Source organism: Macrotis lagotis, chromosome 1 (genome assembly GCF_037893015.1).
Source record: "Macrotis lagotis isolate mMagLag1 chromosome 1, bilby.v1.9.chrom.fasta, whole genome shotgun sequence".
Classification (NCBI taxonomy): domain Eukaryota; kingdom Metazoa; phylum Chordata; class Mammalia; order Peramelemorphia; family Peramelidae; genus Macrotis; species Macrotis lagotis.
In genome coordinates, this window is record NC_133658.1 from 478,858,230 (window position 1) to 478,871,450 (window position 13,221).

The window sequence follows — 13,221 nt, forward strand, 5'->3', positions numbered from 1 at the left end:
AAATCCAAAATGATCCCTCTCATTCTCTTCCTCCTGTAAATTTATAACACCACTAATTTAAAAGGTAGGATTGAACTTTTCTGTTCAATACTTTAATCATTTCATATGCTTGTCTTCTATTCCTAAAAAATATCAATTACTTGAGAGCATTTATACATAACGGTTTCTACTTCTGATTATTCCCCAAAGTGTTCGACTTCTGAACAGAGTAGGTACGAAAAAAATAGATGAACAGAATTGGGATAGTTTGATTCCAATTCCCCACCTCAAAAGGGCTAAATTCCCTCTCAAAAACCTAAATAAAAGACATAATATAAGGAGTCACTGGAAATAAATTAAATCAAATCCTGAAATATTAACTTGGCATTCTAAAGTTATAAAAATATGTAACACATCATGAAATCATTTCATCAATATTTATTTACCAAAAAACAAAACAGTTCTAAAAGTACATGTACCTAGAAAGGAAGGAAGAAGAGATAAGAAAAACCATTCATCTAGGCACTATCTCCTAATCCTGCACAAGACTACAATACTGCCCTGTAACCAAAATAAAAAGCCCACTGTTAGATCCACAGGAAATGATTCCATTTATTTATAACACCTAATTCATACTGTTCATCTGGCACAACTAGTCATATATAGTAGAAAAAGGAGAATAAGGTCCCACAAGTTATAATTGGTATTGGCTCAATTCATGTTTTACTCCTGCTCTCCTAAAATACATAATCAATCTATTTAAAACAAAAGGCAGTATATTTCAACCAAAGGGCATATTATTCTTTTGTTGGAGGAGACCATATAAACAAATCTAAACCAGTATTACCTCTAAAGCATAAATTCTTAATGTCTCTTGGTTAATGGATCTATTTAGCAATCTGCTGAAGTCTATGGACTTCATCTCAGAATAAGGTTTTGTAAAATGCATAAAATATATTACAATGAAAACCAATTTTGTTGAAAGTTACCAAAATATTAAAATTCATTCTCCCTAAGTTAAGAACATCTGCTTTATAATATATATGTGTGTATATATATATATACACACACACATACATACACACACATACAAAAAAAATCTCAAAAATTCTTTGTAGCATCATCACTGGATTTCACTCAAGTGAAAAAAGGAGACTTTTCTAGGACTCATTAATGCCAAACCTTTTATTTGTTCCTTAATATCATTCCCACCCTTCTTGCCTCCTATAGAATTTTGCTCCAGTAATCCCTTCATTTTCAATCTCTCCAGCAGGAGTTGGAAACAAATAAGATATATGTAAAGTGCTTTATAAATCTTAAAGTGCTATTTAAATATTAGCTGTTAAGTTGAATATTGTTTTCCGTCTTGACTATAATCTCTTCCCTTAGTTTCTCAGATTCTATCCTCTCTTGCTTCTCTTTTTATAATTGTCATGCTCCTTTGTCTCCTTCACTTTGCAGTTTCTTTATCTTGAGATTTTTAGCCCAAGGTTGTTAGAAATTTCATTCATTCTCTTGACTTTAACTACCAAGCCCTTATACAGATGACTTCAAAAAATACACACACACACACACACACACACACACACACACACACACACACACACAGTCTGTCTATCTCTTTCCTCTCTTAGCTTCAGATCCATATCTCCAACTGCTTATAAGAAATATCCATTAGACCTACAAACTCAACACGTCCAAAATGAAATGCAGTCTTTCTAAATCTTTTTCCCAGTTTTTTTTTTCTCTCAGGAGCACCATCACTGCATCACTAAAACAGTGATGGTAAAATTTTCATATTATCTTTGACTCTGTCTGAAAGGTCAAAATTTGGATCCATGGTATAAAGACAGCAATCTGAATGGAGGCAAATGTAAAGTTGTTTATTGAAGGAACAGGAGACTGGGTCAGAATAGACTCCAGCAGGGTAGTTGGGGAACATTCTTTATAGGTTATGTGTTATAGGAAACAAGGTATTATGATTTCCATAGGGATTGAAAGTCGTTTGGGGTCTTCATGGAGGTAGAAAATTGTCTAGGGGTTTCTATGGAGACTAAGATCCATTTTCTCAGGAAACTATACTCAACCATGTTCAACTGGGCAAGAGTGAAACCCAGACTTGGATCCAACTAACCTTCTGTCTTACTTTTCACTTATAATATAAGGCTGCCTGGGTCACACATGGATTCTAGTTCCTAGATGAGAAGGCAGCTCAAAGGAGATTCAAAGAATGGGAAACTGACCCTTGGGAGGTTTTGGGAAATACAGCAAAGAGGGAGAACCAGATCTGATTCCAGATGCAATCTATAATAAGCTAAGGATACTAGTTCCTCACTACATTTAATAAGGATTACAATTTTTTTTATTTTTTAGTTTTTGCAAGGCAATGGGGTTAAGTGTCTTGCCCAAGGTTACACAGCTAGGTAATTATTAAGTGTCTGAGGCTGCATTTGAATTCAGGTACTCCTGACTCCAGGGCTGGTGTTCTATTCACTATACTGCCTTGCTGCCCCATAGATTATCATATAATATTTTTTATTTATTTAAGACAGTGGGGTTAAGAGTGACTTACTCAAGGTCACACAGCTAAGGCAATTAAGTGTCTGAGACTTGATCTGAACTCAAATCCTCCTGATTCCAGGGCCGGTGTTCCATCCATTGTGCCACCTAGTTGCCCCAAGAAGGATTGTTAGATTTTTTTCAATTCTACAGAACCCACATTCTCCACTTAGGTATCTTGATAGCTTCCATGTATCAAGGTAACAATACTTCTCTTATCTCTTTACCACAACAAAACCACTTCCTCTACATTTTACTTTTTTCAGTTGTGATGGCATACAATCTTTTTAATGGTATGATCCACTTGGAATTTATTGTGGAATATGGAATAAAATGTTAATCTAAACCAAATTAGCACCAGACTGCTTTGCAATTTCCACAGCATTTTTTGTCAAATAAGTTCTATCCTAGTAAATGTGTGTTTTCTAATTCAACAAACAGTGTATTATTGAATTAATTTTTTTTGATTCAAACCTACATACAAATGTCATAGGTCATGATAAATTTTTAGTCTTTCTAAAGAATTTTTAGTCTGGCCACTCCAACTCCCTATGAACATTTCAAAGTGAGACATTTGTAAGTGGAGATATATGAGACATTTCAAAATGGAGGTCCAAGTGGCATCTGAAACTCAACATGTTCAAATCAGAATTTATTCTTCTCAATATATCCCTCAACCTATCATTCTTCCAAATTTAGCATGTTGTTAAAAACCACCACCATTGTTTGAATCTCTCAGACTCCTAAACTCAAAATAGTCACTCTCACTTACCTGATAACAGTGACCAAATCCAGCATTTCTCCATCCCACTTCTCAGGCTCTCCACTAACACAACCACTAGATTACCTACTAATTGCAACAATAGCCTCAAAAACTTTTTGACAAAATACAGCCCCTATTTCTGTCAAAATGAATAGAATAAGGCAGCTAGGCAGGGCATGACACTGGTCCTGGAGTCAGGAGGACCTGAGCTCCAATCCAGCCCCAGACACTTAATAATTATCTAGCTGTATAACCTTGGGCAAGTTACTTAACCCTACTGCCTTGCAAAAACCAAAAGAAAAATAGAAAAAAAAGAATGGAAAAAATGCATCTTTACCTAATAATATAAACAATATCTAAAGAAAATCAAGAGTTTATGGTTTTAGATACAATTCTATTTGTTTTCTGTCATGTTTATTGAAATACTCTAATTAGTGATTAAGTTCAATATTTTTTAATTAAATTCTAAAACCTCAAGTATTTACTTAATGCAAATCTTAGCTTGAAGAAATTAACAGGGTAGACCACATATAAATGACTGGACAAAGTCATAGAGGTACTCCCTTAAAGGAAAAAAAATTCAATCTAGACAGTTCTCACTTAAGTGGACTGGTCCCAATGTTCCTTCTCCCCTCCCTGGGCATCATGTACTCCCTCTTCCGTTCTCCCCATCCTAGAGGGGAGGAGAAACTGAACCTGAATTCACAAATGCAGATTTACAATCCAGAACTATTTTTGCTGGAAGAAAAATCAGTGTTCATGACTTTTAAATGTCAATATAGTAAAAGAAATGGTATTAATTACCAACATTAATTTATTATTTTATACTGAACCAACCCATCTATCAAAGGGATGCCTAAAAGAGTACAATAAAATAATAACAAAGATTATTTGGAAGAATAAAAACTCTAGAATATCAAGAAAAATAACAATAAAAAAGGAGGAATGAAGAGAAATAGCGCTCTCACAGACTTCAAATCATAAAACAGCAGTCATCAAAATCATCCGAGACTGAGTAAAAAATACAAAAGTAAATCAATGGAACAGAATAGACAATGGAGAATCATCAAAACTTGAAGATTATTGCTTTCTATTTTGAAAGGACTACTGGGGAAACTGAACAAGTGACCTGACAAAAATTATTCTTTGACCAACACTTTATACCACAGTACATAATAAATTCAAAATATATACATGACCTGAATAACAAAGATCAGAAGCAAAAAATTTAAAAGAGATTATATATATCATTCATGGCTATAGGTAAGAAATGTATCTTAATTAAAAAAGAAATATTAATGAACAGGAAATAAAATCAATAAACTTGATTACATGGAACTAAAAATCTTCTGCACAAGCACAAATGCAGTATGTAGAAAAAGAAAAAAATTCAAATGGGAAAAAATATGTATCAAATTTCTCAATTAAGGGTTTTGATTTTAAGATATTAAAATAAATGACAGATATAGTCATTGTTGAATATGTGGTCAAAGAATATGCACGGTTCTCAAAAGAACTGTAGCCTAATAACAACTATATGAAATGCTCCAAAAAACAAATAAGCCAAATATAAATAAAAACAAACCTGAGGTTTTACTTCACAGCTAATAAAGGGGAAAAAATGACAAAGGATGGAAATAGTTTATGTTGAGGTGGCAATATAGGTGCATAGCTGAAGAAATTGTCAATCTATACAAATTTTTTGGAAAATAATATATATAATTATGCAAAAAGTTCATATTATTTGATCCAAAGATTCCACTCCTAGCCTTATAACCCCAAAGAGAGACCATTTATTAAAACAAAGTCCATAAATTTAACAAGATATTTATATTATAATTTTTGTGGTAATAAAGAATTAGAATAGAGTAGATGTCCATCAACTGAAGATTGGTTAAACAAATTGTGGCACATGAATGTAATGGCATATTACTTTAACAATTAACAAACAATTAACAATTGCTTTAACAATTAACAAACATGATGAATAAATTGTGAAAAGGTTTACAGGAAACAAACAGAATCAAGAAAATAATATCCACAAGGACCTCAACAATGTAAATGGAAAGAAGCACAAAATGTTCCAAATTGCCATGCTACAAAATTACAAAGAACAAGCAGATCTTCAAAGTTTAGAGAGATGAACCCTACTCCATTCCTTTGCAGAGGTGGAAGATGAACAAAGGTGACAGACTGATATCTTCCTATCTTTTCAATATTGTGATAATTTTTTTCTTATTTTTTTCTCTTCTTTTTTTTTCCCTTAAGAATATTATGTCATGGCTCTAAATTTTGGTAATAGAAGACGAAGTAAAAGTTAATTAAAAATTAAAATTTTTTTTATAAAGTTAATGTTATGGGGCAGCTATGTGGCACAGTGGATAGAGCACTGACCCTGGAGTCAGGAGGACCTGAGTTCAAATCCGACCTCAGATATTTAATGATTGCCTAGCTGTGTGACCTTGGGCAAGTCACTCTTAACCGCATTGCCTTAAAATAAAATTTTTTTAAAAAGTTAATGTTTCAAAATTACAAATACAAGTGTACCATTAAAGATGAGATATAGAGAATATTTCTCTTCATTCTCTTTCAAGAATAAGAAATCCTCAGGCATGGAACATTAATTTAAGATTTTTCCAATGTAATGATTAGTCCTGTCTTCAATTATTCCTCTTCCTTAATTTATTTTAAAAATATGCTTTATTATATGGAATAGTTCTTTGGAAGGAGAAAAATGAGGGGATACAGGGGAGATTTAAGGTGATATAAAAAACAACAGATTTCAATTAAAAAAATATATATATATTTTAAATGCAAGATATAATCAGAGTAGATCTTGGAGGAGAAGTCACAAAAGGTGGAATTGCACAACATGATTAATATGGAAATTTGTTTTGCATGATTACACATGTATAACTATATGGAATTATTTGCCTTCTCAAGGAGAAGTGAGGAGGGAGGATGGGAAAGAATTTGTAACTTCAAGTTTTTAAAATTCTATATAAATTTTTTTTAAAAAGTTGGAAATTGAATGGAGTCTTGAAGGTCAAACTTAATATGTTAGAAAATCAATTGGCAGCTGAATGTTTAGAGTATTTCCCATTTCTTTTTTTTCCAGCTTTTTTTGTTGTGCTTTTTTTTCTCCCATTAGAGTGTCTTTTGTCTTTCTTTACTGTAGCCTAGCACAGACCCTGGCACAAATCAGATATTTAATAAATGTTTGCTGACTGACTATAGAATCTACAAATATATAATTTACAAAAAAAATACTTGAAACAATTCTCAGAGTTAAAATAAGGGGTTAGAAAAAATTTGCTGTACCTCATAAGAATTCAAAAAACTAGGAAAGTAATTATAATCTCAGACAAACCAAAATTAAAACGAGATACAAAAGTTAACCATATTATCCATAAATAATTAAATGATATAAATAACTAATATGTAAGCACCAAATTATATAATAAAGAAAAAAATTATATTAGAGAAAAATACACATTACATATATATATATACACAGATACACACACCCCTTATCTTCAGTAATCACTACATCTGTAAATATGATATATAAGAATACATAAATATCTATAGTCCGTGCTGCACATAAATAAAAAGGAATATACTGCTATACATAAATAAAAGGGAATATACAAATTCTCAGCGATGCCCGGCACCTTTAAAAATCCAACCATGTACAAGGGAATGAAATCTTCATGAACAAATATAGAAAAGCAAAAGTAGAAATAATAAATATATTCTCTTTCAATAACACAATAAAAATTGTAATCAATAAAAAGCCCATAAAGAATGCAAACTTAAAAGATTAAATAATTTAATCCTAAAGAGTTAGCGGATCAAAGATCAAATTGTAGAAACAACTGATAATTTTATCAAAGGAAACTACAATGAGACTAAAGTAGCTAAAGTAGATGATAACATTTTTTAAGCTCTAAATGCTTTCATTCACAAAGATCAACTGGGAATCAAATAGAAATATAAGAAAAGCAATAAATAAAAAAATCTCAATAAACACAAAACCAGAAAATCTACAAATCAAAGATTAAAACTACAATCTTTAAAAACTACAAACATAAAGGTTAGAGGATATTTTTTAAAAAACTAAAACACATAATCAATACTTAATCTGATCCCCTCAAAAAAGAACAAAACCAAACTGATTTTCATTTACAATTAAAAAGCAAATAAAGGACCTAACCCTAACTTTATCTTCTCATCTGAGAAAACAGCCTCATATTTTATAGAAGGAAAAAAAAACAGACTATTTACAATGAGCTCCCTATTCTCCAATTTTCCTCACCTATGATCACTCAGGCAACCTTCTGCTACTATCTCTTCCTCCTTCACCTGGCTCACATGATAAAGTAGCCCTACTACTATGCCAAGGCAAGTTTCTTTACCTATTCAAGCAATTTTACTCCATCCTTTCTCCTCCAATGAAATGCCTCTTCTGTCATCCTCACTCTAACACTTATTTTCAGTTTCTTCTCCCTGTCAACAGCCTTACTGATTAAAATATACCCATTTCTCCCCCATTTTGAAAAATACCCTCATCTGATTCTTCCATTGCCACATTGAAAATGTTGTCTACAATAGGTGTCTCCACTTTCACTCTTCTCTCTTTTTTAATCTGAGAATGTACTTATGACCTTGACTTTTAACAAAACTGCTCTCTCCAAAATCTAAATCTTTTCCTATATCCTCATTCTTGACTTCTCTGTAGTTTTTGATATGTTGAGGAACTCTTTATTATACTTCTAGGTTTTTAAGACTACTCTATCCTGGTTTTTCCCCCAGCCACCAGCTTGTTCCTTCTTCATCATCACTCCTAGGTATAAAACACAATGAGATCAAAGGAACTAGACATATAAAAATTTTGATAGTAGCCCTTTTTTATTATAGTTAATAACTAGAAACAAAATGAGCACTCACCAATAGGGAAATGGCTAAACTTATATTTTATGGATTATGAATATAATCAAATATAATTTTGCAATAAGAAGGGAGGGGGTCAAGTCAAAGAAACCTAGAAAAATTTATATGAATAGATACAGAATGAAATAAGTAGCAAACCAAAGTAATGATTAAAATACTAAAAAAGAAAATAATAGAAAAAGTCAAGAATTACAAATAGTGCAATGATTAATCAGGGCTCTGGAATACTGATATTACATTTTTCATGGTGAACTAGGAGTGAGATCTACATTTCTAGACATGGCCAGCATTTGAATTTGTTTTTCCAAGAGCTTTCTTGAGGGTTATGTCAGGGATATGCAGAAGGACAGTTATTAGGATAACAAAAAAGAGGAAAAAAAGTTTAATTAAACATTTAAAAAAACACAGATGAGAGAAGAAGATACTGAAGGGGACAGAGACAAGAAATGGAATGCTGAATTACTATGTTAAATCTTATGCTTAAAAACAACAGATTCATGTTGTCATATACAATTCTCCTGCCCATTTGTATAAATTAAAAATTTACATCTGTTTATATTTAAGTTCATTATAATAAAATTTTATAATTATGTAATATTGCATATTATAATGAAGCAGTTTGACACAAAGGAAAGGTATGCTAGAGTTGAAGCCTGAAAACTTAAATTTAAGTCCCAGATTTCTGATACTATGTCTTTGCCCACTCCAGGACTCAGATTTTTCATATATAAAAACAAAAGAGAGCTAGAAAATTCTAAGTATCTTTTTAGCTCCAAATTTATGAGTCTAAGTTTATTTCTTTTCCACCTACTAGATTAAATACTTTGAAGGAAAAGATCACTATGTCACACATGAACTTTATCATTTCCACAGAACAGTTAAGTATTTAATAAATAGTTGTTAAATTGAATTCAAGTAACTATCCAGACTTCAATGACTTCCTGTGATAGGAAGTCACTACCTTTGGAGGCAGTCTTTCCATTTTTAAATCTAATTATCAAGAAATTTTTTTTGTTACATTGAGAAGAAAAATTGCCTCTAATTGTTTGCCCTATTTAATCACAAGTATCTTTGTTAATGTTAAGTTACATGTCAGTTGCTCGAAAACATATTTTAGGGTAAATGGGTGCAAGACATCAAAAAAAAAAAAAAACCAAACAGATAAAAGAAAAAAAATCAGGAAATTTAGCCCATTTTATGATTTAATTTTTTGAAAAATTTTTTGTTCTAGATGAAATGGGATGTTCTGGCTGATGTTTGGCTGCCTCCAAAGTTTCTCTAATATTTTGGTAAATATATTTCAAAATAATTTCTTTCCTATATAATTCCATGTATTTTATTTTATGCACTTAAAAAACATTTTTCTGAAAAGGGGTCTATATCCAGGGATTTCACCAAACTGACAAAGGGATCTATGACACAAAAAAAGTTAAAAACCCTTAGTTTGTGCTTTCTATGTTCCAGTCAAAGCAGCCTCCTTATACATAACAATCTACCTCCTAATTTCTATGCTTAATATCTGTGACAGGTTGTTTCCCACTATTGAAATGCTGTCCTGTCTTACTTCTCTAGCTCTTGGAACCCTTAATTCCCTGATAGATATAAAACCAATGCCACCATCAACGAAGCAAGACTTATATTCTGGGCCTTTCCTGATCCCACCATTTGTCAATACTTTCATCTGAAATGACTCCAGCAGATGGAATCCAGAGACTGTTTTTTTTTCCTTTTATGCCCAATATCTAGCACAATTCTTTGAACATAGTAGTTACTTAATAAATGCTTGTTGAAGCTGAACTGAGCTGTTACAAATAATTAAAAACAGCAACACTGAACTACAACAACATTGAACAGCAACTGCTGAACATTTTGAGGGTTTTTGAAACCAAAAACAGCACATATTACTAACTTAGGAACCAAAATCAAAAACAAAAAGTATAAATAGTCATGGAAGGGAAGAAGGGAGAGAAAAAGAGACAGAGACAGAGAAATGAAGGGGGGCAGGAGATATAGAGAGAGACTGCCAGAGAGAGTGCATGCGCTTCTATAATGGTGATCTGGAAAAAAACAACTTACGTTTTTTCAAAGACCACTAAGGAAACTGCCATCACTCATATAGCAACAGCCATATCAATATGACTGAAAAATTAGGTACAATGAACTTCATGTGCCTTTGGTCGTGGCATAGTATGCTAACAATCTCTACCCTATGGGCAATAATGTATCAAAATGCACACCTCAAGACCAAGAACCCTGTTATACAAGGAAAGGAAGTCACATCATATATTCTAATGCCTAAATCTTTTCACCTATGATGTAAATTGGTTCCACAAGCATTCCTACAAACTGTCCTATTTCTTACCATTGTTTTATGTCTTGATAGATCTAATACAACAATCAAACAACGTGGTTAAACTTACACCAGCTTCTTGTCAGGTTTGAGTAGCTTATTGGAGAATTCACTGATGATTGCCAAGAAGGTTAGATTGGGAGGGAGATAATAGTCTATATCTTGACTATTTCCATGAAATGCAAAATCAATTCCTTCTCTGTTAGTAAGAAAGAAGAAAATAAAGGTAAAAAACAAAAAAATCCTATAAAATTAAAACTGAAAACAGAAAAACTACAAAGTAAAATAATAGTACTTGGGAGTACATACTTGTGTATCATAGCTATTGATTCCCTGGAGTTCATCTGATCCCAGCCAAATGTGAGAGAAAATCGACGAGCAAGTTCTTTAATACTGGCAAAGGAAGCGGAGGAGTCAATCTGCTTTTTACGACTGTTATTGTTGCAATAGGTTGCCATGTGGTTCTGATATAACTGCAAAACCCAGATTATCATCAAACATTTTCCATAGAAGAGAATCCTCAAGAAAATACCAATAATATATCAAGACTGGTATACACAAATGACTTTATAATAAAAGCTTAGAGCTGAAGGTCACTTCCCTCTTCTCCCTTATCTACCCAAGGAAGTTCATACATTCCCTCTATAACATCCCAGGTCAAGTGGTAATCTCTCAAAAGGCCACTAGTTGACAGGGAATCTAATATCTACAAAGCAACATTTTTTGGACAGTGCTAATCGTTAGGAAATTAAAAAAGTCAATTACAAGCAAAACTCAAAGCAGGTCATGCAAATCTGACACAAACCTATCATGTTTATTTAGAGAATTGATAATATAAAGTTCTGTGAAAGATTTAGGCACAACAAAAGGATGGCCCATTAAATACTCATCCCAGTAAGTACTATATATTCACAGAATGTCAATGTGTAGAATGCATTATACCTTTTCAGAAAAGATCATGTAGAAATGTTTTGCTTGACTATATATATATAATCACTGAAGCATTTGAGGAATGCACAGATGAGAAGGAAAGTCAGAGGGAGATTCAATAAGTTTTTTATGAAAATAGTTTTTAAGAATTAACATGCTGATGTGCTATATACTTAAATAGAAAGACAGATGTAATTCACTATTTCACATAAATCCTCAGATGGATTGCTTTGTTTATGAAAGTGTTCATTTCAATTGATGTAAAAATTCAGAATAAAAGATAACACAAAAGAGAGAAGAAGAAAGTTTGGAATGGGACAAAGACAAGCAAGACGATTTTAGTACCATTGTTTTACTTTTAATATATAGGTTTTTTAAAAAACCAAACTGTAATATCAGTCAGTTCTTAATTTCATAAACAATATTATGTCCTTTTCTAAATTTAAATGATCATGTTTCTTGGTGTTTGCCAGGTTCATTGCAAAAAAAAGGAGAGGAAAAGAATGTCAAGGAAGCATAACTGTCTACCTTGGATATTTTTTTAACACAATCTAACAGTGGTCCTTTTTTTTTGCATTAAAACAGGGGCTATACCAAGTTGTCAAGGGTCCCTTAGAAATAGATGGCTAGTTCTTTTTAACTTCAAAATCAGCATATTCAATCAGGGGTCAAGCTGAAATGATTTATGTGTATGATATCTAAACACAGGGTTCTGACAGGCTGCTGTTTACCCTCACCTTAGCTCCTATTTCATGGACTAAGGCCAGAATATAAAGTATCTGGCAGAATGTGAAATAGTGGCAGGGCTTCATGTATCAGTCACTCTATGAGAAACATGTTCTGCAGCTTAAAAACAGATATGTACAAGTAGACCAGGCTGGGGCAGTTGCTAAAATAGATGTCCAGTTCACCTAAATGATAGGGGCTCATAAGCCTAAGGTGCATGGGGTTTAAAATTACTAATGAGGTAGAAAGGTGGTGAGCATAATGTAATATTTCTCTTTTCCACACTATAACTTCAGCCTGGAATATAACAACACTAGCCTAGCTGATAATGAGCACAAACACTGTCAGGAGCTAATTGGCACCCATCAAGTGAAGACACATAACCATTGTCCCTGAATAACAAGCATTCCAAAAGACAATCTGTTCCAATAGGCATTAGTTCATCTCAGGGTTTAGAATTGCAGACTGTCAAGGAGAGATACTCCAAGTATGTAGCTGTCTACAGCTAGGCTATCTCTGATGGAGAAACAGTCATTTACTTTGGGGGCCTATATGGCAGGTTAAAAGGAGAGGAATTCCTCAGAACTCAAAGAGAAAAATATCCTTTCAAGGGGTAGCTCAACAGAGAAACCAAGGAGTGCTATGGGCAAATGAAAACAACAGTTGCCTAAGTTCATGTCATTTATTGAGCACCTGCATGTAAAAAGCCTGAAATCCCACCAAACAAAACCTGAATTTCACTATGGGAACATGACTATATTGCTTCATATCCCTGTGTTTTCCTTACTCCATTAATAATGGAGTAATATTAAAGCACTTTGTCATCCTAAAATGAATGCAATCAAGTACCTGCCAAGGACAGAATCATCAGATCTCTGCTTCTGAATCAAACATTTTTCAAAAAAGGAAAAGAGAAAAAATAAGAAAGGGGGGGGTAGAAGGGAAGGAAGAAAGAAAGGCA

General features: G+C 32.7%; 1 protein-coding gene across 8 annotated transcripts in view; it reads right to left on the reverse strand.

Annotated features, from left to right (window-relative positions):
* The window catches only part of LOC141506690 (cohesin subunit SA-2-like), a 116,169-nt gene that overhangs the window by 32,628 nt on the left and 70,320 nt on the right, over nt 1–13,221 (reverse strand). For all 8 annotated transcript variants that reach the window (XR_012473963.1, XM_074213681.1, XM_074213680.1 and 5 more), the window contains 2 exons: nt 10,914–11,077; nt 10,675–10,803 (listed from right to left, as the gene is read on the reverse strand). Coding sequence is in view for 7 of the 8 variants with exons in the window: in XM_074213681.1 (XP_074069782.1) it covers nt 10,675–10,803; nt 10,914–11,077 (293 nt within the window). In the remaining variant the exon portion in view is untranslated. The remainder of the gene's footprint in view (nt 1–10,674; nt 10,804–10,913; nt 11,078–13,221) is intronic.